Raw genomic sequence first — 26,882 nt, 5'->3', positions numbered from 1 at the left:
TTTCCTGTCTGTCCCTCATCCTTTCATCCTTTCCATACACAGCAAAGTAAAGAAACATCCAGACCAAGTTATCTCATCCAGTTTTAGTTTAATTAATTTTTAGAAAAAGAAAAAGAAATCTCTTCACTTCAGTACATACACATTGCACAAGGCATGGAGCCTTTTGTTAATTCTCTTTTTTTTTCAACGCCTTCTTTTCTTTATTTTTCAAACCAGAGTTAAAAGCAGCAGCAGAACTGACGCCAACAACCAGCCCTGGGCTCCTCGAAGGTTCACACTCGGATCCAGATCACAGAGAAGCCGAGGTGAAGAACCGGCGTCGAACTCCAGCAGACAGAGAACAGGCATCAGGACCGCTGTGTCCTCACGTTAAACATTAAAACACAACAACTTGTAGAGGAAATGTGCAATTTAACCAACATTCCTCCTTAAAAAGACTTTTATTTCAGTTCTCAATCACAGTTCAGAATTTCCGATTGCGTTTAAAATATATTAAAGTGACATAAATGTAAAGTTTTCCTATCGGACAGTCCGCAGAGCTTTAGACAATCACAAAAACATGTCGAAATATATCTATTCCTAAACAAAAATCCCATCAACCATCTACCAAGAGGAAATCAACACACATTTCTTCACATATTTTTCTAACAACCAATCACCGCAGCTCTGGTAAAGATTTTGATAAGTGTGATAAAGCTGCAGAGAGAAGTTGGTTTGTCTCGATGCATCGTGTTCTGTCTGCTCTGACGTTTGATTCTTTTCACTACGAGGCCCTGAACCGCTGAATCCACTTCATCCACAGACAGATTGCTGGTGTAGAATATATCATATTAATACTATTTACAAAAAAATCTCTGTACAATTAAATACACAAGGGTTGAAACAGGTTTTTTTTTCCTGCCAGTCAAGCATTCTAGAGGAGAGTTTAAAGAGTGGATGTGTTCGTGCAACAGGATGTTCGACCTCCGGAAAAGGTTTGAGTACAGGGGGGGGGGGGGGTCACAAGGTCAGAAGGAACACTGACTGTTGTGTGATACGAGGTTGGACAACAATGTGTTTACTTTTCTCTATCTACCCTGAAGTAAGTCTATGAGAAGATAAAACACCAGAATATACCAACTACCACTTTTACACACATGTAAAAAAAGACAGATTGGAAAAAGGCGAAATGTCATGAAACATTCAAAGCAACAAAACTTCTCTCCACACCGGGCGCTCACACTGGAACAGTCGACAACACCCTGTTGCAAACATCCACATTAAATAGAGTTAACGACTCAATCAGCAGGACACAAACTCTCCGTCCAGACTCCAACCGGAGGAAACTAACAGGGTTGCATATGTTTTTAAAAACACACATTAACAAACAGGTTGAATTAACTGTGACGATTCAGAGATGAGATTGTTAAAGGGGACACGTGTGCTGCTGCATAGCCTTTTAGTTAGATCCCCCTATGGATGACGTTAGCTTTGTTATTAAGTGGATACTTTAAACCAAAGAAATTCACACTGATCTGGGACATAAACCCCAGACAACAGGTTCAAACCCCCACGTCACACCTCAGATAGGTTTTAAAAACAAACAAACATCCTCACTCGTGATAACGGGACAGAAATCATTGCCTTAGAGGGGTGACAGACTTCAGACTGGATCTGTGCTGTAGAGAATGTTTCAAACACTTTTGAGATGTGATACTGCTTCGACTGAACATTCACACAGGTTATGTTAAGGTTTTTAAATTCTAGGACTGAGCATTCGGGCCAGCAGCTCCACATTATCATGACTTGATTCTGTAGAAAGACACAAACTTGAGGAAATTGCCTATTTTTTGGACTTTAATCTATACGTCATATTCAAAAGGGATTTCGAAAGTTGTTTAAGAAACTGACATTAAAGATTTTGGATCCAGGAACTCTGGTATCACTGGTTTTGCAATTTTCTTTAATCCCGCAAAATTATTTTATTCTTGAAATCTCGGATTTACTTTCTTCAATAGGCCCAAATGCTCTGTCTTAAAATCCTCTTTAGTTTTTTTGCAGATTTAAACACAGAAGCTGCAGCGATAGATTAGAACAATAGTTATTGTAGGTTCAAGAATAATAAAGTATCTAAAGCAACGATATTACTATTTCAAATTAGTGGAAAATGATGTCAGAACTTGTAATTTCACCATCACTGAACACAGGCAAACTTTAAAAACATGACAAAACAACTTTAAAACACAGGTCATCAATATTCTGCAGACTTTATCATATTTAAATGTTTCCTGTTTGTCTTCCTTTATCTATTTCCAATAACAGATTGCACTGACCTCAGGTCTGAGCTAAATAGTGAACAGCACAGAATAAATGTTGAAACCACCCGTTTTTAAAAAGGTCTGCAGGACAGTGATGATATGTGTTTTTAAAAGGTTGCACTTCTATAAGTGCTGCACATCACAGCAGGGATTTACATTTCAACAATCACACTGGTTCTTTTTGTGCCAACAAAGAAAAATAAAATAAATTCACCACAACAGTATTTTCAAATGACATGAAAAGCACATTCACTCACATTACTTGTCACAAGCAGGATCAAAACAAAAAAAGGACATTTATTGGAAAACATTTTGTTCCCAAACCAAACTGTTGCCAAAACCATTGAAAAGAAAAGTTGAAAAACAAGTTAAGTTTGAGTTCTCGTCTCAGATTTTTAGAGGAAAATCTTTCTTTGTACTTAAGGTTGAAGCAGGAGAATCGTGAACACCTTAATGCAAATGTGTGTTAACTGCACTGAATCCTTTGTTACAGTATTATGGCAAAACACACACAAAAAAAGACAGAACGCAAAGAGTGAAACCTGAACATAAAGAAAAACACATTGAGGTAAAGTTGAGAACCCACACAGGAAACTGAAGGGCACGAACGTGGGATAAAATACACGGCGAAGGCAACAAATCAGGGATTTCAGATTAAGAGAGAAGGTGGTTAGAGATAACCGACGGCCGAGCGGCGCTCGACCGGTCGAGGCCACAGACACAGCATCCAAACATGAGCTGGAGGAAAAAGGCAAAGTCTGAGGATAAGAGAAATAGATGAGAAAGCACCTGAACAGAATGTCTGCAGCATCAGGATGGAACACACGGAGGATTAAATACTTGAAATAGTATCAAACCGCAGATTTACCTGCGTGAGCTTTGCATTTAATAAGCCTCTGCTAAAAGTGACTATTCCATTAATCGTTCGCAAGTAAAAAGAAATTCTCCAGCTTTGCTTTTTAAAATGTTACATATAGTGAGTTGTAATGGATAAAACCTCCTTCACTCACGTCATTAAACCGCAGTCGGTTGATTCAGAGTACCTGCATAACGCTCAGCCTGCTAGTCAGGACTTCATTATTCCAGCACTGGGCTACAACACCTCGGCTCAGAGACACAGAAAACAGCCACAAAGAAAAGCATGTTAGCAGTGAGGATCTGAAGGTGTTTGACAACGGATGGTTTGAACGAGCGGAGGTCGAGTCCAAACAGGGAGAGAGGTTCGTGGAAAGTAAAAGGCAAGAAGACGGAGGTAATAAATACACAGGCTGCAGGGTCCAGTTCTTTACAGTGAACAGAGATGAGAGGCTGTTGTGGAGGCTCAGGGTGATTCACTGTCAGTGTCTCGTGAGCTCACGAGTGAAGCAGCAGCGTCTTTACAGCCGTCAGTGGGATGCGTAGCTAACCTTGACTTTAGTATGTGCTTGTAATGTAAAATTGCAACTTCACATAATTTTTGCAGATCAGTTTACAGTCTCCTGCAAGTGAAGGATTAAAGTTCTTCCCCACTGTTTCTCTAGATGTCGTCTAAACAGCAGCACGATGACGACAAACCGCCAAATCAGCACATTTACACAAACAGTAGCTGAGTGGATTGTGTTGCTGGCAAATTTGCATCTGTGTATTTTGCAGGAGGGACGACACAGGCCGTAAAGCTTCCTGGTCCCTATTGTCTCCCAGAAGGTGACGGCATTCTTCTGCATATGCGTCAAGAGCTTTTTATAAATGCCCGGTTTCACATGGAGCGTTAGCATCACATTGGCTCAGCCCGAGAGCCTCGTCGCATCACAATGCTTCAGCCAAACAAGGCAGCAGGGCGCTAGAGAAGCTGCAGGACGAGGAATCAGGCCAACGAGCGGCTGAAGTGTCCTCGAGCTCGACACTGACGGGAGGCGAAGAGGAAAAGAAAAGACAATTCCCAACAGAGAGGAACTAAATCCCACAGTATTTCACCAAACACAAACTTCTACGATGCCGCTGTAGCACAAACTATTGGAAGACAATGTCTTGGTCCCGCTGGGTAACACTGAACTCAGCAGGTGAGGCGTGAACGTGCTAATGATGTTTGCATGACTTTAAGGTAGATGGAGGACATACAGACAAAAAACAAAAAGGCCATTTGTAGTGGAACCACACAGAGAGAATTAAAGACTGTGTATCTGCTTCCTCTCTGTAGGAGGCAGGCGTTTGAATCTCAAAAGGATTTGGCTTCAGTGCACTTCCCTAAAAAGACTGAAGTGTCCTGGGCCACTTTTTGTGCAACAACAAAATGCCTCCCGAGCCTCAGCTAATACCAAAAATGTCCGAAACGTTTGGCTATTTCTGTCCTTCCGGCAGACGAGTTTCTGAGTCTCTGGGGGTTAAACATGCTCAGTCACTCATTAGAGAGCAACTTAATTTCTGTGTGGACATAGTATCTTGTTGCACAAATAGTCGACAGGGACACCACAGCCTCCAGGACATAATGCTACAGTAGGTTTTCTCACACACTCACACACTCACACACACACACGCAAACAGCGTAACAAAGATCACTGAAACACTCCGTGTCTCCCGACAGGAATCAACAGAGCAGCAGAAAATTACAGGAAACCATAAATTAAAGATCACAATATTAAAACCTCTATGATAGGGCGACTCTATTTGGGGAATTAAGAAGATACATGTTAGAGGTTTTCGCTATTTACACATGTTAAATTATTAAAATGGCTTTTTTCAGTTTCTGTGTCCCCTGCTCAGTGTTCCTTTAGTGGCCTCTGAGAACGGGACCTTTCAGCAGCGTCAAAGTGGACAACGTCACATCATCCAGAGGTGGAGACATCCTTCTGTCGAGGGATGATGATGTCACGCGGCTTCCTTTACGGGTCCTCTGATGTCTTGAGCAGCTCCAACAGTGCACCCACGGCCCCGAAGTAACCCTGGAGCCGACAGAAACAAGGATTATTACATCTTTGTTGTTTAAAATGCTGAGTTACGTTTGATATATTAGTCCAGTGCTAACCTCATGTTCCAGGAAGAGGGCTCGTAGTTGTCCTTTGGACCAGAAGTCCATGGCGTAGGCCAGCAGCTTTGTGGAAACCGTGTTGATGCGAAGGAAGTTCCCAACAAACACAACTCGCTCGATTTTCTACAAAGAAGACAGACGGGAAGAAATTCCGGAAAACTGGATAACATTAACACACGTGCTTTGATGGGCTCTGTGTTACGATGGCAATCATGAACCACAAACCTCCTTATATCTGACAACTCTACACCTTCAACAGAAATTACAAAAAGCAATGTGACATTTTTACTTTTCTTGTTTTGTCATTTAATCGACTTACATTTCACAAGTCCCAGATAGAATCAATGATCAGTTCCTAATAATGAGATTTTTTTTAAATATTGAAAGGGACCAGAATCTGAGACAAATGACACACCTCTTCCAGACCACATGGTGGCGCCAGAGAGCAGGCAAACTACCTCTGACACAAACAAACCAGCTGACTTCTGAATCCTGATAAACTGAGAAGCTTTGAAGGCTTTGATGAAGACAGTGCAGGATTTTTTTCATAACAGCAATATTTTTGGGACTTTTATTGATTTGTTTACCTGCTCACTTATGATTCTTGTTAAAAGGTCAAATATATCTTTTATAACAAAAGAGCAGGTACGGTTTAATAGTCTACATTTTAAACCATAGCTATTTAATGCCGACACACTTTCTTACATCAACGGTTAAAATGACAAAAAATTCTAAACAAACTGATTACATAGTTGTTCCATATAGGGAAAGTGAAGTTGGTGGAAGTGTGTGTGTGTGTCTCCTCGCTGCATGTCTGTGTGCAGTGATAGCCCTGTACAATGCTGCTTGATCGCCATGCCACAAGGCAACACTGTAAAGAAGCTCAACGCACACAGAAAGACTCCAGGTTGATCAAATCACTTCAGATGTTTTCTTTGGCTTTTAGGATACAGCACCAAAACTAGCCTTTTTTTTTATTGTGGCGCTGCAACAAATGTGTAATGTAATTCCTTAGAAAAGCTATGAATTAGGAATATGTGTGTGTGTACCTCATTGACAGCACACATCCGTGCTATGGATCCTATATTATTAGTTATGGTGACCAGCGTGGCTCTGGCCAAGTCTTCCTTAGAAATGCTGTCTCGCTTGTCTTTGCTCATCATGTGACCAAAACTGTAAAAGAAACATTTCACATTTCAACAACCATATAAACACACATAAACACACACTAACACACACAGGAACACGCACACTGACAGTTTCTACCTGTAATGAATAACAAAAACAGCAGACACAGAAAATGACCTCTGCAAATGTCACAGCAACCTTCAGATCAACAGTGACAACACAGTGTTGGTTGACAATGCGTGCGTGTGCGTGCCCGCGTGTGTGTGTCCGTGTGTTAATAACAGAATAAAACACCATGATAATAAACAGTGATACGAATCTGAAGACTGTGATAACCCCGTTTTTTTTCACTTTGCTTTATGGATCAACCTTTGGACACAGTTAACTGTACACAACCCAGATTAGCAAGTAGAAGTCTGAGTTAGCATGTGTAGCTTATGCTGCTATTACCACTCAGATACACCTCTGTGTCATTCTGAGATGTTTATATTCCTTTTGTTTAGTTTGTTTGCAGTTTTGCACTTTGGCATTTTTTAATCAATCATCGCTCGCTGTGAATGTTTCTAGACATTTTCCTGTTGTATTGTCATGTGGACTAATTCAGATATGTTACCAGGCTGTTCCAGAAAATGTCAAGAGAAACTTCCTCTCAAACTCACCTGGATGCGACAGCAGAGCCCTGCAGGCCAAAGCGCTCATAGTCTCCTCCGTAGATGTCTTTCACCAGCTTGTCCACGTTGGTGGAGTCGCCCTTGCTGGCCATTTCCAACGCCTCCTCGAACGTCTCGCATCCCGTCAGCAGGCAGCAGAGGCCCAGGAATGTTCCACCTCCCAGACTGAAAGGTAAAAACAAAGCCCGGTAAGTTAATATGAGCGGGACAAAAGACGTTAAGTGGAAATAAGTTTACACACAAGAAAAGAGAGAAGAGATTGTGTTTCAGAATAATTCACCCCTAAAGATTTAAGTGGTTCAACCCGCAGTAGTTTCTCAAGGTTTGTGTTTTGTTGCATTCATGGTGAAATGAGATAATAGTTTCTCCCCCTGTCTTTAATGTCAGTTTGAAAAATGGCCTTCCTGTAAGAGAAAACTATTGTGACCACTTAAAGGGACTCTTACCTTTGTTGCATTTGAGAATTACAGCACATTCGAATCATCCCGCCTTCCTCCAATGCCCCACCCCCTCGTTCCCATCCGCGGTGTTTTTTCTTTTGTTTTTCCCCCTGGGAGCGGCTGTTTCAGTATGCCGTGGACCACTTTGGTCTGCCATCGTCAGTCGCTACGGTCGCTACGGTCGCTACTCGCTACTGTCTGCCGTGGAATCAAAACAAACCCTATAGTTGAGGACGCGCCATGATGACGCGGGCCCGAATGCGCCACAAGAAGCAGACGGGCTTCCTGTCTGTTTCCATGCAGCAAACAGACAGGTCTGTCGGCCAATAAGGTCCTTCGGTCCGAAGAATTTTATTGGTTGAAGTTTTCACTAAATATTACGAGAGTGAAATAATTGTTTGCTTTAACTCCTGGTGGGTCTGTCTTGCATTTTAGAGTGTCATTACCTTATTAATACCAATTTAACCTTATCCACAAAAAGTGTAAAAATGCAACAAAGGTAAGAGTCCCTTTAAGGAGCCTGGAATTATTTCTTCGGCTTGCGATTGAAAGACGAGATATACAAGTTTTCAACTACTTTTCCTGAGGTGGTGTGACAGAAACTAACACACACACACGTTATGTCATGGTTGAGCAGCTACGGACTTTGTCCACAGGTCATGTCTGAAAGCAGCTAATGAGACCCAGTTGTATTTTACAGAACAACAAGGAAGTAACGAATGACAGATGTAGTATTGGTACCTTTACTCGAAAGATAAACTTCTCGAGAGCAACCGCAATTAAGTTTACTGTGTTGCACAATGAAAACAAACCGTCTAATAACACATCCTTGTCTGTATTGAATCATCATCATCATCATCATTCAACAGGCTGAATTACTTATTATATGACTGGAGACTTGTGTTACTAATAAAAAACTCCCTGCTTGAATAGTGACTATAGTCAACTTAGTGATGACCACTTATAAAGGATACCAATAATTTCTCTCTTCCTCTCTCCTCTGTTCCCCTGTATGACCCTCCTCCTCCTCCCTCTCTCTCTCTCTCTCGTCTCACCCCCTCAGGTCGAGGCAGATGGCTGCAAAAACATTGAGTCCGTTTCTGTTGGAAGTTTCTTTCTCGCTGCTTTCGCCAAGTGGTGGTTCTTTGTGGGAAAGGTTGGGTTTCTCTTTAATGTTATCCTTTAAACTCATTATTTTCAATGGCATCTGCATACAAAGATGTTTTTCTCTTCTCCGAGCAAGAAGGAAACCTGCACGTCCGGTTGACACTAAGAATCCAGCCCCATACGGAATGCACATTTAATTAATAAATTGAATTCAATTTTGTATATTGTCCTGGACATTTTTGAAGATCTTTGTAGATTAAGTATAGAATTCTTAATGTTGCTCACATTTTCCTCTTCCAGGAAAGTGTGACACACACACAGTTGGGCTGTTTTCCAACTGTCCCCCATCTAATCACAGTCGACCTCCTCAGCTACATACATGAGGTAAACAGTGTGATAACAGAGAAAGACGACTGGAATCCAAACAGCTGATACCTGGTTTTCCAGTGAAGTTCAAACACAATTTGCTTCCTAGTAACATCAGCTTTTAGTACCTCTCTGTTATGAATAACAGGCTGTGTTATTGTTGAATGGGGCCGACTGTAGATTGTGTTGTCTTGAAATATGATGCTGTGAGACGTAATCTGATACTCATCCACGGGAGTCACATGATGAGCCCCTGGCGTTTTGTCTGCTGCTCTCTATCTCTTGTGATTGTATGACTATTAAGTTGACTTTTCACTTGTCATAATTTTGTAACTGACTTTTTAAATGTTATCTTCTTTTTCATATTGTACAATCCAACAACACATTTTATAAACGTTTGTGTGTCTGTGTGTTCCTCCTCACCTGGTCCCAGTCACCCGCTTGTAGTCGCTCGGCGAGTACACGGCCAGGATGGAGACCCCGGAGCCGATGTTGACCAGCAGCATGGGGAAGGGGTTATCCAGGGTGCAGGTCTTCTTCACACAGCTCTGCGTGTCTGACGGGTTCTGGAAGTAGTAGCCCTCCGGGTGTCCGTTGAAGCCCACCCGGTCGACGTACAGCAGTCCACGAATCAGGCAGTCCAGCTCGTCCAGCTTCAGCAGCTCCAGGTCGGCCATCTGCACCACAAAGGGAGGACGTTTAAAATATATGAATCAACATTCAAGTAACACATCCAGAGGACTAAATGAATAAAACTAAAAGTTTTATCACATTGATTCGAAGCGTCAATAAATCTATAAAGCTAAAAATTATTTTCAAAGTAAGAGATAAGTGTGCACAAGGCGTAGGCTTCAGTTCCAGCTGCAGATCCCAGAACAGTTCAATGATCTTCCTGCTGACAGGGTCAACGAACTCATGTAAACACTTGCTTCAGGAGAGGCCCTGTTCACACCTGGTGTTAACTTCCATCTCAGGTGACCCTATCACAAGTGGACAGCTCCGAGCTCATTTCTGCCTCACACTTACCATCTGGAAGTCGTTCTCGAACTTGTAGGCCCCGCCTCCGGTGGCGCAGAGTGTCGTGTGCAGGCTGGAGAAGTTCTTGTCGCGTCCCATCTGGATAAAACGGGGCATGGCCTGTGTCGGGAAGCGAATGAAGTGCAGGTTCCCCGTCCTGCCGCACATGGTCAGGTTCCTCAACTCCAGGTGGACGTCCCGGACCCCTGTTTTACCTGAGCGAGGTATATTTACAATATAGGATTCTCTCGCCACACTCTTCACTCCTCTAGTGTTTCTCAGAAAACCTCCACTATCTCCCATTCAATAGATCACATGATATTTTACCTTTAATTAAGAAAATTAATTTCATTTTATTTGGACCCACTCTGAAAACAAATCTGTGAATAAATATAAAAAAATAGGCTCAACTGGAAATCAGATACTAATATGATTTCATGTAAAATAGCAAAGAAATATAGGGATTATTGTACACTCTTCTTACATTAGTCCATAATTTTGCCTTAGATAAGTTATATATCTGCAAATATATAGAGACAAACACACTCTAAACAGCAAAAGAAAGGATTTATTAACGACAGCAAGGATTTCTTATGATTATGTTTATGTCAGATACAGGGAGAACACAGAATCCCCTTTTCAAGATCTTCCATCTCTGTTTCTCACATTGATAAACTTCAGCTTGGTCCGTTTATCTGACGTCATCAGTCTTTTGTCTTTAGTAGTAATGTCAGTTTACGGTATGTTCAACTCACACACCTGGACGTTCAGTACGGGTTACACACTTTATTAACAAGCTGTAGTCGACATGAGTTTTCCATGTGCATGTGTGTGTGTATACCTACCATAAGCCACGTTTGAGGTGAGGTAGCGGCGGATGGACTTGAGGTTTTCCACTTCTTCCTGTTCTTCCTCTGCAGTGATATCGACTGGCTCAAAGTACACCAACTTCACCAGGGTGCCACCGATGTCCATACCGAACCAGGGGAAGGCTAGAGAGGAAGACGAGGATATGTAAACAATTGTTTGCTTTTGAACACAAGACGTAACAGATCTAAATGATCAAACCCAGGAATTGAGCCATGTGAATAACCAACATCTTTAAAGCTGATTATTTACATGCCAAATTAATATGTTTAGTCTAACCCAGACTCTTTGTTTTGGTTTTATTTAGCTGTGATAAATAGGATCCATTATGTTAATGGTCCACGGAAACACAATATCTGGTAAGTGATACTGAATAGAAGCCTGTTAATGGACTGTTGTGAACCACAGGGCCACAAAAACAAAGTCTACTGTGATTCATTCGTATCTTATCATGACTTCGGTATCATATCCTGGAACTGACACAGTTAACAAGAACAGATTGTTTTCAAATAACTTTTCAAGAAAATGTGGCTAAATTATCTGATTTCAGCTTTTTACATGTGAATATTTTCTGGTTTCTTAAATCATCTACGACAGCAAACTCAATATCTTTGGATGATCAACTAATTGATTCGTCCAACCCCAAAAAAAAGCTGCGTACCCTGTATTTGAGAAGATTTAACCAGTAAATGGTTGCAGATACATTTTCTGTTGACTGATCGTTCTTTGATTCGCTGAATGAAAAACGTCTGCAGCGGACGACACAGCTTGGAGAGGAGAACCTAGTCTGGACGGTTTCAGTTTGGTAGAACATCGAGTTCAGCACAAGACGTTGAGAAAAAAAGAAAAAACACCGCCTCTCGTCAAGAGCCACAGTTTCCATGGTAACAGACAACCCCTGCCCCCCCCCCCCATCATATCCTCCGCTCTCTGTATCTCACACACTCCTCAGCCTCATATTCTCTCTTTCATTTATCCTTTCTCTCCATCCCTCTCATTCACCATCCATCTTTATCTCTCTCTTTCTCTGTCAACAACTGCATCCCTCTCTCTCGTCTGGTTTCTTCCTTTTTCTCCGTGCATTTCCTCTTTTCTCCCCCGTTCTCCTTCTCTCCATCTCCAGCTTGCTACTCGTCTCTGAATCGATTTAATTAAATTCAAGTCAGATTTACTGCCGTGGACGGAAGACGACAGATGCTGCAAGACGTTTATAAATGCACCACAAAGCAACAGCGTTATTTAACTTAGAGGTGCATCAGCCTTTCTAACAGGCTTTATTACCTTGATAATTAAGCTGAAAGGATTAGCTACTTAATCAATTAGTCAACTGCAAATCTAGCTTAATTATCATTCACTCAGGTTGCGAATATGACAAACATTGACTAGTTCCAGTGTCTTGTGTATGATTTACGTCAGCGTGAAATTAATATTGTCAAGTTGTGAACAAAAGAAACAATCTGAAGATGTCACGTTGGGATCAGGCAGTTTCATTTTTGACCAATCAGCGAGTCCACAACTCCGAACAATGAAAACCCTGTGCAACAGTTTAAGACAACACATGGTCACTATGGCTGCGGAGAACGGCAGCATTCTGCTAAAGAATGCATTCAATGAAAGTATTCGGTGCATGATGATTGGCCGGCCCACTCTGCATACAAGACACTACAAAACCATGCTCCTTCATAGATACAATCTAATCATATAGAAAAACCATAGTACTTCATATATAAAAAACATTGTTCATAAATACGAGAGCAATACGGGCTCTGTCTCTGGTATCAGTCTTCATCTTTGCCAATATAAATCGATACACTTTTACTTTGTAGAGTAAACAAAGCAGAATACATGTGCATATGTTTGTATTTAGCCCTAGCACTGACAGGCACTGACAGACAAATCTTTATGTCTTGCAAAGGTGACGTCTCTCTCAGTATTTTGACATTTGCTCAAACCGTGTAAACATTGAGGTTAGGGTAGGGTTAGGTTCATCCTTCGCCAAAGGAGACGATGTTGTCATAACTCCACTGTGAATTGTCCTATCACCACCAAACTTCTGTCTCATGATCAGAGTCCAAGCTTGAACAGCTCTATGTGTCAATAGTAATAGTAATAGTTCTGGTTTTAATTATTGTTTTTATTAGATTTTTATTAATGTTATTAGCTTTACATGATTTTTTGAAGGTATTCCTTTTCGATTCACATTCGGTTTCCCTTTCCTGCTTCGTGTCAACATCTGCACATAAATACAAAGCTCCAAGCAGCAAGTGGTTAACTTAGCTTAAAGCAAATATTGGAAGTAGTTGGTTAAAACAAAAACTGTTGGCAAATAGACTATCATTGGTTGGCCGTGTCTGCTTAGTCTTACAGGTCCACGTAAACAAAACAAACAGATTTAAAACAAGTCGAGGTGGAAAAACACACAACACAACCAATTATATAAGCAAACGCAAAAACAACTTTCAGCCAACACAACCAAAAACAAACACTGTCACGCACACAATTCACGTTTTTCCAATGGACCTCGTTTATATATGTATCTATATTTAGCATTTTTAAAAGTGTGTGTATTAGTATATCTATGTTATTAATTTAAGGTTAACTGTAAGATATCAAGCCAAATAACATTTTTTTGTCGTGAGGGAGTGATGAGGACATCGTGGAAATCATTGACAGTTTTTCTTAATATAAATATCTGCAAATATATCGGTATCAGAATTTTTTCACGTTATTGGCATCAGCCCCCAGAGATCTATATCGGCCCGGCTCTACTTGACCTTGAAATTTACATTAAACCTGATGGCACAATAAACCCAATTTATTCTTCATGTTATAAATAGAACCTGAGATGTTGCCGGGATTGTTTTATGTGTCAGTCTGCGATAGTGTTGTATTGATTCGTGTTAAACGAGGAGCACTGGACCACTGAAACCTCTCGGGGTAACTGAGTCCATGTGAGTGACCAGTATCACCAGCACCGTCACCACTGCTCCGTCACCTCCACACCTGCTGCTGGGGTCCGGTTACCTTTAGCAGTAGTCAACTCTGTCCTCTTTAACTGTTTGGTTAACTCTTTCTCGTCGTCCCCTCTCACCTACTGACCTGCTCTGATGGCTGTCAACACAACCTCAAGGGATTCCGCTCTGGAAAATTCTCTTGCCTCATTTTGCCTAAACACTTCTATGGATAGTTCCAATAGGTTGTCTGATTACATCATTTGCATTTGTGACATTGATTAAAGATTTGACTCAAACCACCTATTGGATAAACCAGGAGTAAGATAATTATCCTTTTCTTTGCTCTCTCTCTCTTTAGGGAAACCTTTTGTGCAATACATATTTTTCCCCACAACACAATTCTTTACAGGAGTCAGCTGCTTGATCCCTGACGCCATAAAACATAGAGAATTACAACAAACGCTAAATCTAAGCCATGAAATGTCAAATGTTGAAGACAAGTTTCCCATTAGACCTGAAGTAATTATCATCAGTATTCTTTGTGAACGGTTATTATCAACGGTTACTTTGATTATTGATTAATATTTTCAGTGATTCATCAATTAAAAATAGAAGAAAATTATTTCAGCCTCTTAAATTAAAAAATTTGCCACTTTTCTTGTGATTTATTTTACTTGTTGGTCACTCTATAAGAGCCTTTAAAATGTGTCTTTGACGACTCTCAGCAAAGTACAGAAGTTAGGTGAAGAAGCATCAGTAGTAGTTTTGTGCTCGTTCTTTTTGTAAGTACAAAAGTTAATCTACAGCCGGACTATTTCCTTATCGTGTCAATGAGTACTTGTAGATTCAGATAACAAAAGCATAAACTCCATTGAGTGCAAGGCAAAAATTGTATTATGCAACCTTGTGTGCATAAAAAGTGAAATTATATTTCATGTTGTAATTGATGGACTTTGGTGTCTATCCTGTGATCGTTCTCCTTATGCAGTGGAAAATCAACAAACAGTGACTACATCATTAATACATGATGCCACAGGAAACGTTACAGCTTCCATTACAGTTGATTGCCATCAGTGATGCATGGACGCCCTGGCTGAAAAGACTTTACATTCTTTCTTTCAATCTTGTGACTAAATACTCCAGAAACTAAAATGAATCATTCTGTCTCGTAATTCCTCATTTCCTTGACCCTCCCCACAGCCGTTATGTGTTAAGATAACGATAATGCATAACTGAGGAAAGAAGAAAAGAAAATGTGTGTGTCCTAAGTGGACCACTGGGGGCCCACTTATCCAGGGTTTCCATTTAAAAAGCACAACCATATACACTCGTGGACGGACAAACAGTAACACACAGTGTCCAGTCAAAGGTCAGTGTGACAAAGAGTAGTTAACAAGTGATCTGTGTCCTTGTAGGTGAAGGGTCTCATGTCCTCACACACCTCATGTGATACCCCGTCGGAAAGCATCTACAGTTTGACTTGAATTACAAAAAGGTTGTAAAGGGACTCATTTATAAATAAAAGGGTTTTTTCCGCCACACTCACTGTTCAGCTTTCTCATATATATATACACACACACACACACACACACATACAAACACAACCTCAGGATTATCAGCAACAACTATTTCTTTAAAATTTCCTATTGCTTAACCTTTAATCTCAGGTTTCACAGAGAGGCTTGTTGTGTGTGTGAGTGTGTGTGTGTGTTAGTGCTTTGTATAGAGTGCACAGGACAAGAACAACACTAGTACATCCTGTTTGTAAGATAAGAGGAAAATCAACCACTGGACAGCTTAACACTGTGTGTACATATATATATATATATAAGATAAAATGAATATATAGACAGTCATTACAAAGTAAAGCATCACTGCAGGTTCAGTAGAATTCCAAAGATATTTAATTTACAATGATGCCAATGGAGTTTCTGACCATCAATTGATTGAATACTTGTTTCAGCTTTAGATTTAATATGTTTAAGAGAGTTAATGTAGCAAAATTAGATATTTGAAAATACCAGTGTGGGAAACGTTTCCCGGTTTTCTGACGTTTTAAAGAGCGAATGATTCACTAAAGATAAACATTAGCTAAAGCCCTAAACCACCACTCCTTTCACTCATTTTCCAACCAGTCATACTCTACAACTACTTCTACCCATACTGCAGTCCTGCTACTACACATATACTAGTAGTATATACACATACTACGACATATGAAGGAATATCACAGTCAAGGAATGACTTACTCGTCCCTATAATTGAAGATAACGTGAAATAGCCTTGTAGAGAATAACCAGCGAAGGGCCACATTATCTCTGAAGTTACAAGCAGAGACAGTTTGTATCCATAGTTTTAAAGTGTACTTACCGGAAAGCTATCAGGTCAGATGTTGGTCTTGTTTTGTTATTTTAGTACAGTTTGGTAATATGTCTATCGTTGAGAAAGAACTACAATACATATAGACTTTACAAACCTTGCATGTCCATGTTCCCTTGGAAAAGAAATGTAAAGCACAATGGAAGCAGCCTCAGATAAAGTTCAACATATTTACGTGGAAGTTTTTCTTTCTGTGTGTGCACAGAAAGAAGGAGGAGTCCAAGACCCTCTTTTCCTCCTTACATCACCTGTACTGACACTTGTTAGCATTCTCAGGTAAACATTGACTTGCCCTATGGCATGATGAGCTGTCAACAAATGAACCTACACACTCACTTACTGTTTGTACAAATGAGCTGGACACTGGCCTGAAACACCCTAATGTAAAAGTTATTCTCTTTAAAATGACAAAGTAAAGTTGACTTGCAGGTGGTTTCAGTTGTCAGTTGTTTGTTAAACGCAATGAGTCACACAAATATTGTCTTACTTAAAAAGCTTTATCGTTAACAAGTTGTGAGTACTGCCTAGTCTTCTGTTTCCTGTTTCTGTGAGGCAACACAACAGATGGAATGTGCAACACACCTCCTTCAAAGCCAATTGGAGACATCAGTCTTCAGGGTTTGTTCAGGACACAAAAACGTACAACACAATGTACACAAAGCTGTGTCCTTCTCTTTCTTCCACTGTAATTGTTCTTCCCTGAGCCCAAGGCTGTCAGACTCACTTTGATCACCTGTCCACCTTCTCTGCTGGTGAGGACCACACCCACTTGATCACATTTAGTGAGGTAAGGTAAGGTCACGCACCACAATCAGGCCAGGGCTTACAAAGAACTACAAACATGTACACACTGTCAACAACCACCAAATGAGAGCACAATCCTTCTTATTAAACATTACATATGTGAAACATAACTGCACTGATGGAAGGAATTTAATAAAACACAGTATAACTCAAAGAATATGAGACAAAATGTCCACTATCCATTTTCAAACAAACTTAAGTATGATACCAAGCTCAGTTCATTTAATACCCGACCCAATACAACCACATTTTTGAAACGGTAATTGCACAATTTCAGTCTCCATTATTCCTATTCCTGTTTTTTGCTCTGTGTTGAATCGATGCTGTGGAATTCCCCGAAATTACCTTGTTCACGAGTTCAAAAAGATATGTATGAAAAAGGAAACTTCAGTTCTGTCACAGAAGCGACGAGGCCCGAAAATTAGGGCTGTTGAAATTAAAATAAAGGAAATTCTGTTCTGGGAGATATTTGGTGAAACTATACAACCAAGTTGTTTCCCGGTGTAAACAAGAGAAACTACTGGCAGTGATACTTAAAATAAAAGAATAACATCCCCCCAATTCTAAACCCCCTCAAACCCAGAGCAGAGAAAGGACAAAAGTGAAAAAATCACATCCCCCAGGGGAATACATTCCAGGATTGGCCTCTGTGAGGAAAAGCTTAGAGGGTTATCTGAGTTTATCGGGACGGCTGGCCTCCATCCAAGGATGTGTCATAAAGCACGGAATCTCTGATCAGACATTTCAAAGTTTACTCACGACATGTTCCTTAATTATGTAATACCTATACTCGCTCTGGTTCAGGGTCCTTCTTTACTCTAGACTCCTACACATCACAACAAACCACAGAGGAGGACTCACTGCACAGGGACACTGTCAGTTTACTGTAACATCACACTTTTCCAGTAATTTGATTATCACTAATCACAAGACCACATGATGCAAGATCAGAAGGAAAAGGTCAGTGCGTCTTACAAATACAGACCCAGTATCCACACCACATACTGTGAATAATTGATCGTCTAGGTTTCTTTGTCATCAATACAAGGTCCTGTTCCTTTTCCTTCACGTGGCGATTCTCTAACTATACGTTTCACATTCAAAAGAAAGGAGACAGTCTGTGCTGAAATTAACAATGAGAGGGTTTTTGCCCTGTGAAGGACACATCTCAATGTTCTGCTTCAAATTTCTATGGAATCATATTTCAGGTAATCAAGAAGAGAAACGACACTGTAAAGTGCTTGAACAACAGCATTCACAGTGTATCACTAGATAACTGGTAAAGAGAATGCATGTGCTAGTCACTTCATTTACTAAAGTCAACATGAATTGAAGATGAAGCTGTAATCAGCGGGTCTCACACAACTATAACCAGACCCACAGTGCATGACACAGGTAAACAAACACTTAGTCAGTCTACATAACACAACAACCTATATGATATGTGATTAACTGCACCGTGAAGTAGTTAAGTGCTTCTGAATACTGTATGTGATATAGAGATGTTCGGAGACAGATACCAGAGTCAGAGAGTAAAAGGTCAAATTGATGCTAATCCCATCTCAACTCTTGCTGTGGGAGATTTACAAAGAAAGTGAACTTGTTATATTAAATTAAACCAATTAATCTCAAACAATAGAGCAACTCTGTGATTACAAGATCAACAAATCAGGCTACAGAAGAAAACAATGACCACCAGTGACAGGGATGACAGTCACGACCATTTTCTTGAAAGCTGAAACCAAAACCAGCTTTGACCAAAACAGGAGCTGTGAGTAAAGTTTGGTTATTTCCCGAAAAAATTGAAAAACCACCAGTCGTCTGCAAAAGCACCAACCAGTCCATTAAAATCTGTGTACACACCATCACAGTCTGTCTGATGAGAAGTTAATATATGCAGATCACAGACTTGGGAGAATAATAAACAAATCATTTGATTTCAGAGCCTAAAATCAAATTATAAAGAAGACATTTTTTTGGGATTTAAAGTTACCTGTGTGCAATGAAACATGAATCATGTCACACTTACCAGGCTTCTTTTCACTTATAAGCTTCATGGTGATGCAGAATATAAGCTAACTGACATACAAAAGAAAGAATATATATTTAAAAAAAAAAAAAATTAAAGGATATTTAAACTCGTCCGGAGGAAAGAAGAGTCAGCCTCAGACTTCAGAATTCTCCATTCTGCTGTGAAACAAGTTTTCCAGGAAGATCTTTTTACTCTCGCACCATCCGAAGTACCCAGTGGATAAGGGGGCGGGGCCGCGGCACTTTCACCCTGCCTGCTGAAGACAGGAGGCGGCCGCTAATTGGCTGAGACAAGCCAAACCCACTTATCAGGAGCTTTTGCACCACAGGGGAACCGACCAATCGCAGGGCTGCAAACGCAAACTGAGGGTGCATAGAAACTAAAGCGGATAGGGGGGGTTGTTATAACCCATAACAACCAATCTGATCAGGAATATTGATCGTGATCGAATAACTGCAGAGTCACGAGGACTGCGGGTAAACCAGGGGCATGGACAGGCGAGCCTAGCGGGGTTTGAGGGGCTGGTTGTCGGTGCCCGGTTGCAGCAACACATCGGCTCGTTGTGCAAAACAAACCAGTCTGATTGTACACTTTCCCCTGATTGCATGCATGCATCCGCCCCACAGGGAAATCATGTCAGACGAAGAGCACACATCTGATAAGAGCTCTTGCTGACACCACCCACCCCCACCATCCTCAGGCTGGCGTGACACTTACGGGGTCTGCTCCGTCTCACCGACTCTGTCCTCCGCCGCAGCCGGCACCTCTTGGCCGGGGAGCCGTTGCACTCCGCTTCCTCGCCGCGGTGCAGGAGGTGCATGCTGTCAAACGAGGAGCTGCAGCCTCCTCCTCCACCTCCTCCTCCTCCGCTGCTGCTGCTGCTGCTGCTGTTTCCCGGGCTCGAGCCGAACCCAGCCCCGCTGCAGCAGCCTCCGTTCCCGGCCACCGCGACGTGTCCGTTGCACCCCCGCTGGCTCTGCCCGGTGTTGACATGAAAAGGTCCGGACGCTCCCTTCTTGTCCATCATTGACTTCGCTTTGTCCATGGCAGCAGCTCCGAGCCTTTTCCCCCTTAGCTTAGCTTAGCATCTGCGGGGGAAGAACCGTCGAATCCCCGCCGCTGGCAGTGACAGGCTGGGGGTGGAGGAGGAGGCTGTGTTAGCTTAGCTTAGCTTTAGCTGATGCTAGCACACAGCTACACCGAGACACACCGCAAACCGCTCCCGGGATGAAACGTGGCTGTTGACCGGAAGACGTCGAGCTAAAATCTAAACACACATTATTGTTCAAATGTGTGAAATATAATAAGAAACCCAGCGGGGCTTAAAATCCAGTGTTTCCTCTGAGGTCACTCGCGGTCATTTCCCCTCATTGAGATCCTGGCAGGCGCAGCAGCAGCAGCCGGTGTGTGTGTGTGTCTGAGTGTGTATTGTGTGTACACCGCTACGTCACACCAGCTCCTCCAACCGAGGACCGAACCCGTTCACCTCCTCCGACCGGTTTTCTCTCCTCGCTGCAGGAGCATCACACGCTTGCTGCTCTCTCCAATACAAAGAGGGTGGATTCGAACTGTGACACATGCACGCACGGACGTACACACACACACACAAAGGGGCCCAGTCCGCCAACATGTCAGCCACAGTGTGACTCTGTCGTGACCCTGTTGTCGAAAGGCACTAATGCAAATTCATTCACTGATGACATGTGTTTTTCCTCCTGCTGCGGGGCAGGTTGTGAGTGTGTGTGTTGGTTTCCCGTCACACATCTGAGCCTGTGGGGCAACAACACAACACAGACACACACTGAGGCTCAGGCCAGGACAATCCGAGATGCAAAGGTCAAACCAGCACAATCTCAGTTTGATAAAGGAAAACAATCACTAAAAGTTGAATCTTTGTGAATCAGTGGAGTAGGAAAAAGTCTTAATGGCAAATGTACTGATTAACCGTTAAATTTGAGTACTCGTAAGTATTTGCAGATTACAGCATATCCCCTGACGCATTAGTCTATTACATAATTTACTGCACCAACTGTGTATTTTGAATAATATTACAATCGTACAGAGAACTAATGTCTCAGCCTCTTACAAATTCTCCTTAAGTGTACAAATGTAGTTCAGGTATCTGTTAATATATTGCATGTAAAGGAGAGCAGATGAAATGTACTCAAAAGATACATGAAAAAATGACATAACCATACTGTGATTATATAATCATACTGTAACAAAGTATCAGTCACAACTGCAATTCACCGAGTAGATATGTAAAACAATAAGAACTACAATAAAGATAAAGAAAAAAATGCACAATCATGTTACAACCTCATGTTACCATGAAATGCAAAGTTAGATGGAGCAGTGCAGATGAGGGGCTCATATAAGGTCACAATTACATGTTTATCCAACAATAAAGAACTGGAGATTAACTGTAGACATCACCAAACTGATGTATATACAAGCAGAGACTTTGATATACATCATGTCTCTAACTTACTTAAGATAAAAACATAAATATAAAGTTTGTGGACTGCAAAAAGAAGGAGTCCTCAAATGCTGCCATCTTCTGGTAAGAAGTTGTTAATTTTGTAGTAAGAGTCAGTTCTGTTCACTGACTAAGAGGAAATATGAGGGTTTCTTAATTATCCAATAAGTTGTCTGGACTTTGTGTTTTATTGTTTGATAATATTAGTCAAATATTTCACCTAGTAACCTCAATTTGGTCAGAATCAGGTCAACTATGCGTTAAAATCCTTTAACAGGATAGAGCTCAGTCATTAGTCATCGCCCACTTTGCCTTAATTCTCATCTCTCCTCTTTCTCTGTAAACACAGACGAGCACTCGATTACGAGTATGGATGGATGGATACAGGCTTTTATACTTTATCCTGAGGGTGGCTGAGAATGTGACACATTTAAAAGCCAGGCATGGTGCTAACCCCTCGTTGTAACTGATTAACAGTGGCCACATCCTGCAGGGTACCAGTGCCTAAAAGGCTGAGGCCTACACTGATCATTAGGAAGATGTAATGCAAAGATCAATCCTTCATTTATTCAACGATCTATGAAAGACAAGGTTAAAAAAAATAACTCAGAAGAAGTTCCACATTTTTGGGAAGATGCTTTTATTTCTTGAAACGTTGGAAATGAGCTGAGAAGATCAATAATGTAAAACCACAACAGTCGGGTTTTGATACAGACTAACCTGAGTGAGATAACAGGTAGATTTGTTTTTCTACCTTTGGACAAAGCCAAGTTAGCATTTTCCAGTCTCTAGCTAACACCCCTGAAAGTGAAAAAAAAACAACTCCTAAAGTATTTATTTATCATAAACCACTTGGTGATATTAATTAATACTGGAAAAAGGAATGATAAGAAATGACATTAGATCATCAGTTCGGACACACTTCTATCAGGTCTTACAGTAGCATGAGGCCCTTGTGTGTGTCACATGTGATCGAAGCACCGTGGCTGGTTGTGAGGTAGTGGATGAGGTTTAACTGTTTAGACTGTGACTCCAGCAGAAACCTCTTTATCTTAAATTCTAATGATTTCTTAGTGTACGGTCGAGCTTATTGCACAATCCAGACGGAGCCGAGAGTGTTAGCATCAACATTAGAGGTAAATAACCTTTCTCTCTCTCTCAGTCCATTTATTTGATTCTACCAAGGAAGTTCGGCTCCGTCCCAGTTGTACGCTTTGCCAGTCTTTTCCATATTCAGTGCGTCTATGAGGCTCATGAGACAGTTCACCGAGTGTTCAGTGCTGAACAACTTGTCTGTCGGCACATTCTTGTGATACGGTCGGGAGAGGTCTGTGCTTACTGTTCCTGGATGTAAGGACACACACACCACCTGACAAAAAAAAAACAGAAACAAGTCCATCAGCTTTCTCTCCACTTTCAGAACACCGGTCCGGCACATGTCTTCATCTGAAGATACGGTAGCAGATTGTCCAGGTTAGACGAGTTCACAACAGGAAAATATCTGGAATATTCAGATGACAGGTGCAGCCCATGGATTTGTTTTATGATATATTACCATGCTGATCTTAAAGATTAGTCTCCACTCTGTCGTTTGCTTACTGTATTTATGAAATGAAATGCACCGAGAGGACCTACCTTGGGGCGACCGCGGCCCAGCTCTATAGACAGATTCCTGGTGGCCATGTTGAGAGCTGCCTTAGACATCCTGTAGCTGTACCAACCCCCCAGACCTGGAAGAAGAAGGTGGCGTGAAGAGAAGTTAGATTGGAAGACCACTGCAGCAAAATATTTATATATTCTCTTCTGCTTTCTACCAAGGATTTTCTACCAAGGATTTTCTGATTTCCCTCGACTCTTCCTTTCTAAATCGAAGCCTAGTTGATGATATATTTTTTCCGTCGCAGCTATACCGTTGTCACCAATGGATCCCACTTTGGCCGTGATGTTGACGATGAGGCCGCTGTGCTGCTTGGGTTTCTCCACGGGCTGCTGACCAAAACCTCCTCCACCTTTCTGAAGGAGGGGGGCAAAGTACTTGGCCATCACCAGAGGACCCACTGTGTTGGTCGTCAGGGTGGAGATGATGCCCTGCGACGGGAAAGAGATTAGATCAGCACAGATCAGTGGTTCCACATGTCAAGCTTCTTTATATAGCATGTTCAAAACAACCACAGTCGAAAAAATAAAGAAGTATATTATTCCAAAACAATAATTGAGAGCATGTATCAACATGTGGAGGATGCATATGGACACACTTGATTTCTATTTTTCTGGATTGATTCCTTTGTAATATATATTGAGAGAAGAGGACTGATCAACTAAAGCAGGACAATCTTACAGCAAAAGATTACATGATCTTGAAGTGATTAGGGCTGAGGACTTTGGACTCAAGCCGTATACAAGAGTAAATTAGAACTACTCTTTCAAGATATAATTGATCACTAAATATTGATATTATACATAAAGTCAGGCTAGAGGCTTTTAAAATAAAAGGAGTTTGTGTTTGGAGTTTGGAATGAGGAGGATTATGACATCTTACATCTTGATGATGTTTTCCTACACTTGACATCTATTACACTTCTGTCCGTCCTGAGAGACGGATCCTCACATGTGAGGTTTCTAAGCATTTTTCCCCTGTTAAAAGGGTTTCTAGTAGTTTTTCCTTACTCTTGCTGAGGGTTAAGGACAGAGGATGTCACACCATGTTAAAGCCCTATGAGACAAATTGTGATTTGTGAAAATGGGCCATACAAATAAAATTGAGGAGTCACAAATCCCGGAGTAGCTTCCCAGTGTTCAAAGAGTTGACTGAGCTTGTTTAAAAGGTATTCGATGGAACATTATGTCTGATATGAGTAAGATCTGTCACTTTAAAGCACCCTGTCGTAGGACAGGAGCTCGAGCACACAGAGAAAGTTGGTTATACCTCCGCAGACACGTCTCTCAGGCTGGTCTCTCCTCTCCCGGAGGGATGGAGCATGGCGGACGAGTTGACGATCAGGTCCAGCCGCCCGAAGCTCTCCTTAACCCGCAGCGCGGCTCCTCGGATGTCCTCCTCCCGGCTCACGTCCAGCCGGAGGACCGTGAGCCTGCCCGGGTGCTGAGCCTCCAGGCCCCGCAGCTCGGCCGCTCCCTCCGGGTCCCGACATGTCGCTAAGACGGCCGCGGAGGCTCGGTTCCTCAGGATGTGTCTGCAGAACTCCAGCCCCAGCCCTCTGCTGGAGCCCTGGATGAGAGCCACGGGCGCCGCCATGACACCTGAGTGACGTAACACACGGAAGTGGATGGAGGTATGTAGTGTGTGATGGGTTCGTGTTCAAACAGAAACCTCGGAATTGTGCCCCTTATATACAGTCTATGTTATTTTGCCTGTTTTGTATAGTGACTAATATATGACATGCAATTGAATGTTATTAATTATATTATCTTTCATTGTTGGCTCCACATTTAATCACTATAAATATGTCTTGGAGTCAGATTTTTGAAGTTATAACTATTGAGGAGAATCCATCGAGGGGAGCCTGAAGGCAGCACGTTTCACAACAAGCAGCCCTGTGTAGGTCACTGGTTTCACACTGGCAAGGTTCTTACACAAGTGGTCGTGAGGTGCATGTGACCATAGATATATATCTATGCATGTGACAGTTTGCACAATGCTGCACAACACTGGTCATATTTGTAAATTAATATCAGAGTACAGAACAAACACCACAAATACTTTTTATTCACATCAAATCCGCTGTTTGGACCAAGAACATATACAAATATGTGCTTTTATTTTTATATAAGCTTAAATGCGAAAGAAAGAAGTGACAAATGAAAAAAGTTCATTAATTTGGTGGAGATTTTTATTTATAGTTTAAGACTTAGATCTTCAAACTGAGGCAAACATTCTGTGTTCATTATTTTCTGGTAAAAAATAAAAAAGGAAATAATAGTTCAGTCAAGCAGCAAATAACTTACTAACTAAAAATCATGGAAAAACAAAGATGAAAAGACACACATTAAAAAATACTGAATTAACTGAATAATCTGCTGTGGTTTCTCTAATGAACCCTTTCTGTTTTGTCCATCCTAAGGGTGGAAGGTGCCCTCTGCTGGTGGAACGTGAAGACAATCAGAGGCTAGAATGTATAAACGTGAACAATCCCAATGTCACATACTTATACTCCACCAGTCTTTCTACACCGTCACATGAAGATCATTTAAATATGAATCAAGTAATTTTTATTTTACCAGGAAACTCCTCCTCTTTCTCCTCATCCAGTTACAGTCGTCTTCACAGAGTCAGAGAACAACAAGAGTCCAGAGCATCTGAATCTAAAGAGAAGAAGTGTTGGTTTTTATGAATATAAATAATTTTATTGTTGTGACTTAACAAACACATGTATACATAGAACAATAAGCTACATTTTTACACAGATACTCACACAAGTTCAACTCACATATGTTTGAAACAGATATTATCACAATCACTCAATGAAACCATAGAAAACTGAAAAAATACTCACGAATTTAAAGAAATGCTAAATAATAGTAACAAATACAACCGTGTGGTAAAAGCAGCCCGAGCACACACGCAACCACCAGATGGCGCCACCTGTCTGCCTTTCCTTCTGGTGTTACCATGGTTTGGAAAGGTGCACTTGGGGCCAATAGCAACAATATTACACTTCAATTCACAGGTTGGGGTCAGAAGAGGGCGTGGCTTCATTTACCATCTCACTGTGGTCATCTCGTTTTCGTCTTTGTCATTTTTTTGTCTCAACTCATCACGTACGATGGACGACTGGTCCTGTCTCCTCCAGCGCCAGTGACCCCTTTAATGTCATCTTTAAAAGTCTGACAGGTTCATCAGCTCCTGCTGCACTCAAAGATGGAATTCATCCGCATGATGTGAACGCATCCTGATCATAAAGTCACAGGGACTTTTTGCAACCAACTTTTCTGAATCTCACCCAAAAAGCTTCGTCCGGACATGACCTCTGGATGTGACCTCTGGATGGACCTCTGGACGTGACAGTCAAGCACTGTGCGCCTTTCCCTTCACCTCCTGGTGACTCTGCTGCCAATAATAAACCCAATCATTAATTTCAAACACACAGAAAAATTACATTAAAGTTTCCTGACCAAGTGTCTGAGATTCATCGCCCTGATCTATTTTAAATAGAAAATGTCCTCATGAGTTTCTGAATCACGCTCAAAGGCTTTGCTGAAGAAAATGAAGGTTTTTTTAAGTTACCACTTTCATTTGAATGAGAGAGAGAAGAAGACCAGTATTTCAAAACTCCTGAAAAGAGAAATCTAAGAACAGGAATTTGATCAGGGTTTGAATAG

The 26,882-nt window shown here is 41.4% G+C and overlaps 2 protein-coding genes across 3 annotated transcripts; both read right to left on the bottom strand.

Moving 5' to 3' along the window:
• Positions 1 to 68: 68 nt before the first annotated feature.
• Positions 69 to 20,441, bottom strand: pank1a (pantothenate kinase 1a). 2 transcript variants are annotated; one of them, XM_061087909.1, is made up of 8 exons: positions 19,784 to 20,441; positions 10,876 to 11,022; positions 10,040 to 10,245; positions 9,437 to 9,690; positions 7,089 to 7,265; positions 6,351 to 6,474; positions 5,299 to 5,424; positions 69 to 5,215 (listed from the first exon to the last, which is right to left on the bottom strand). In XM_061087909.1, the coding sequence occupies exons 1-8, from the start codon at positions 20,109 to 20,111 to the stop codon at positions 5,156 to 5,158; spliced, it is 1,422 nt and encodes a 473-aa protein (XP_060943892.1). In that variant the 5' UTR covers positions 20,112 to 20,441; the 3' UTR covers positions 69 to 5,155. The 2 variants fall into 2 exon arrangements, with proteins under 2 accessions (XP_060943892.1, XP_060943893.1); XM_061087910.1 differs by lacking the exon at positions 19,784 to 20,441 and adding an exon at positions 19,064 to 19,257.
• Positions 20,442 to 22,205: 1,764 nt separating this feature from the next.
• zgc:65997 (uncharacterized protein LOC794398 homolog) lies at positions 22,206 to 24,798 on the bottom strand. The gene is made up of 4 exons (XM_061087911.1): positions 24,472 to 24,798; positions 23,456 to 23,633; positions 23,181 to 23,275; positions 22,206 to 22,914 (listed from the first exon to the last, which is right to left on the bottom strand). The coding sequence occupies exons 1-4, from the start codon at positions 24,796 to 24,798 to the stop codon at positions 22,723 to 22,725; spliced, it is 792 nt and encodes a 263-aa protein (XP_060943894.1). The 3' UTR covers positions 22,206 to 22,722.
• Positions 24,799 to 26,882: the final 2,084 nt, after the last annotated feature.

The sequence above is a fragment of the Limanda limanda genome, chromosome 15 (genome assembly GCF_963576545.1).
Source record: "Limanda limanda chromosome 15, fLimLim1.1, whole genome shotgun sequence".
Taxonomy (NCBI): Eukaryota; Metazoa; Chordata; class Actinopteri; order Pleuronectiformes; family Pleuronectidae; genus Limanda; species Limanda limanda.
The sequence above is the reverse complement of the archived record's forward strand: the minus strand, read 5'-3'. Positions and strand labels throughout refer to the sequence as shown.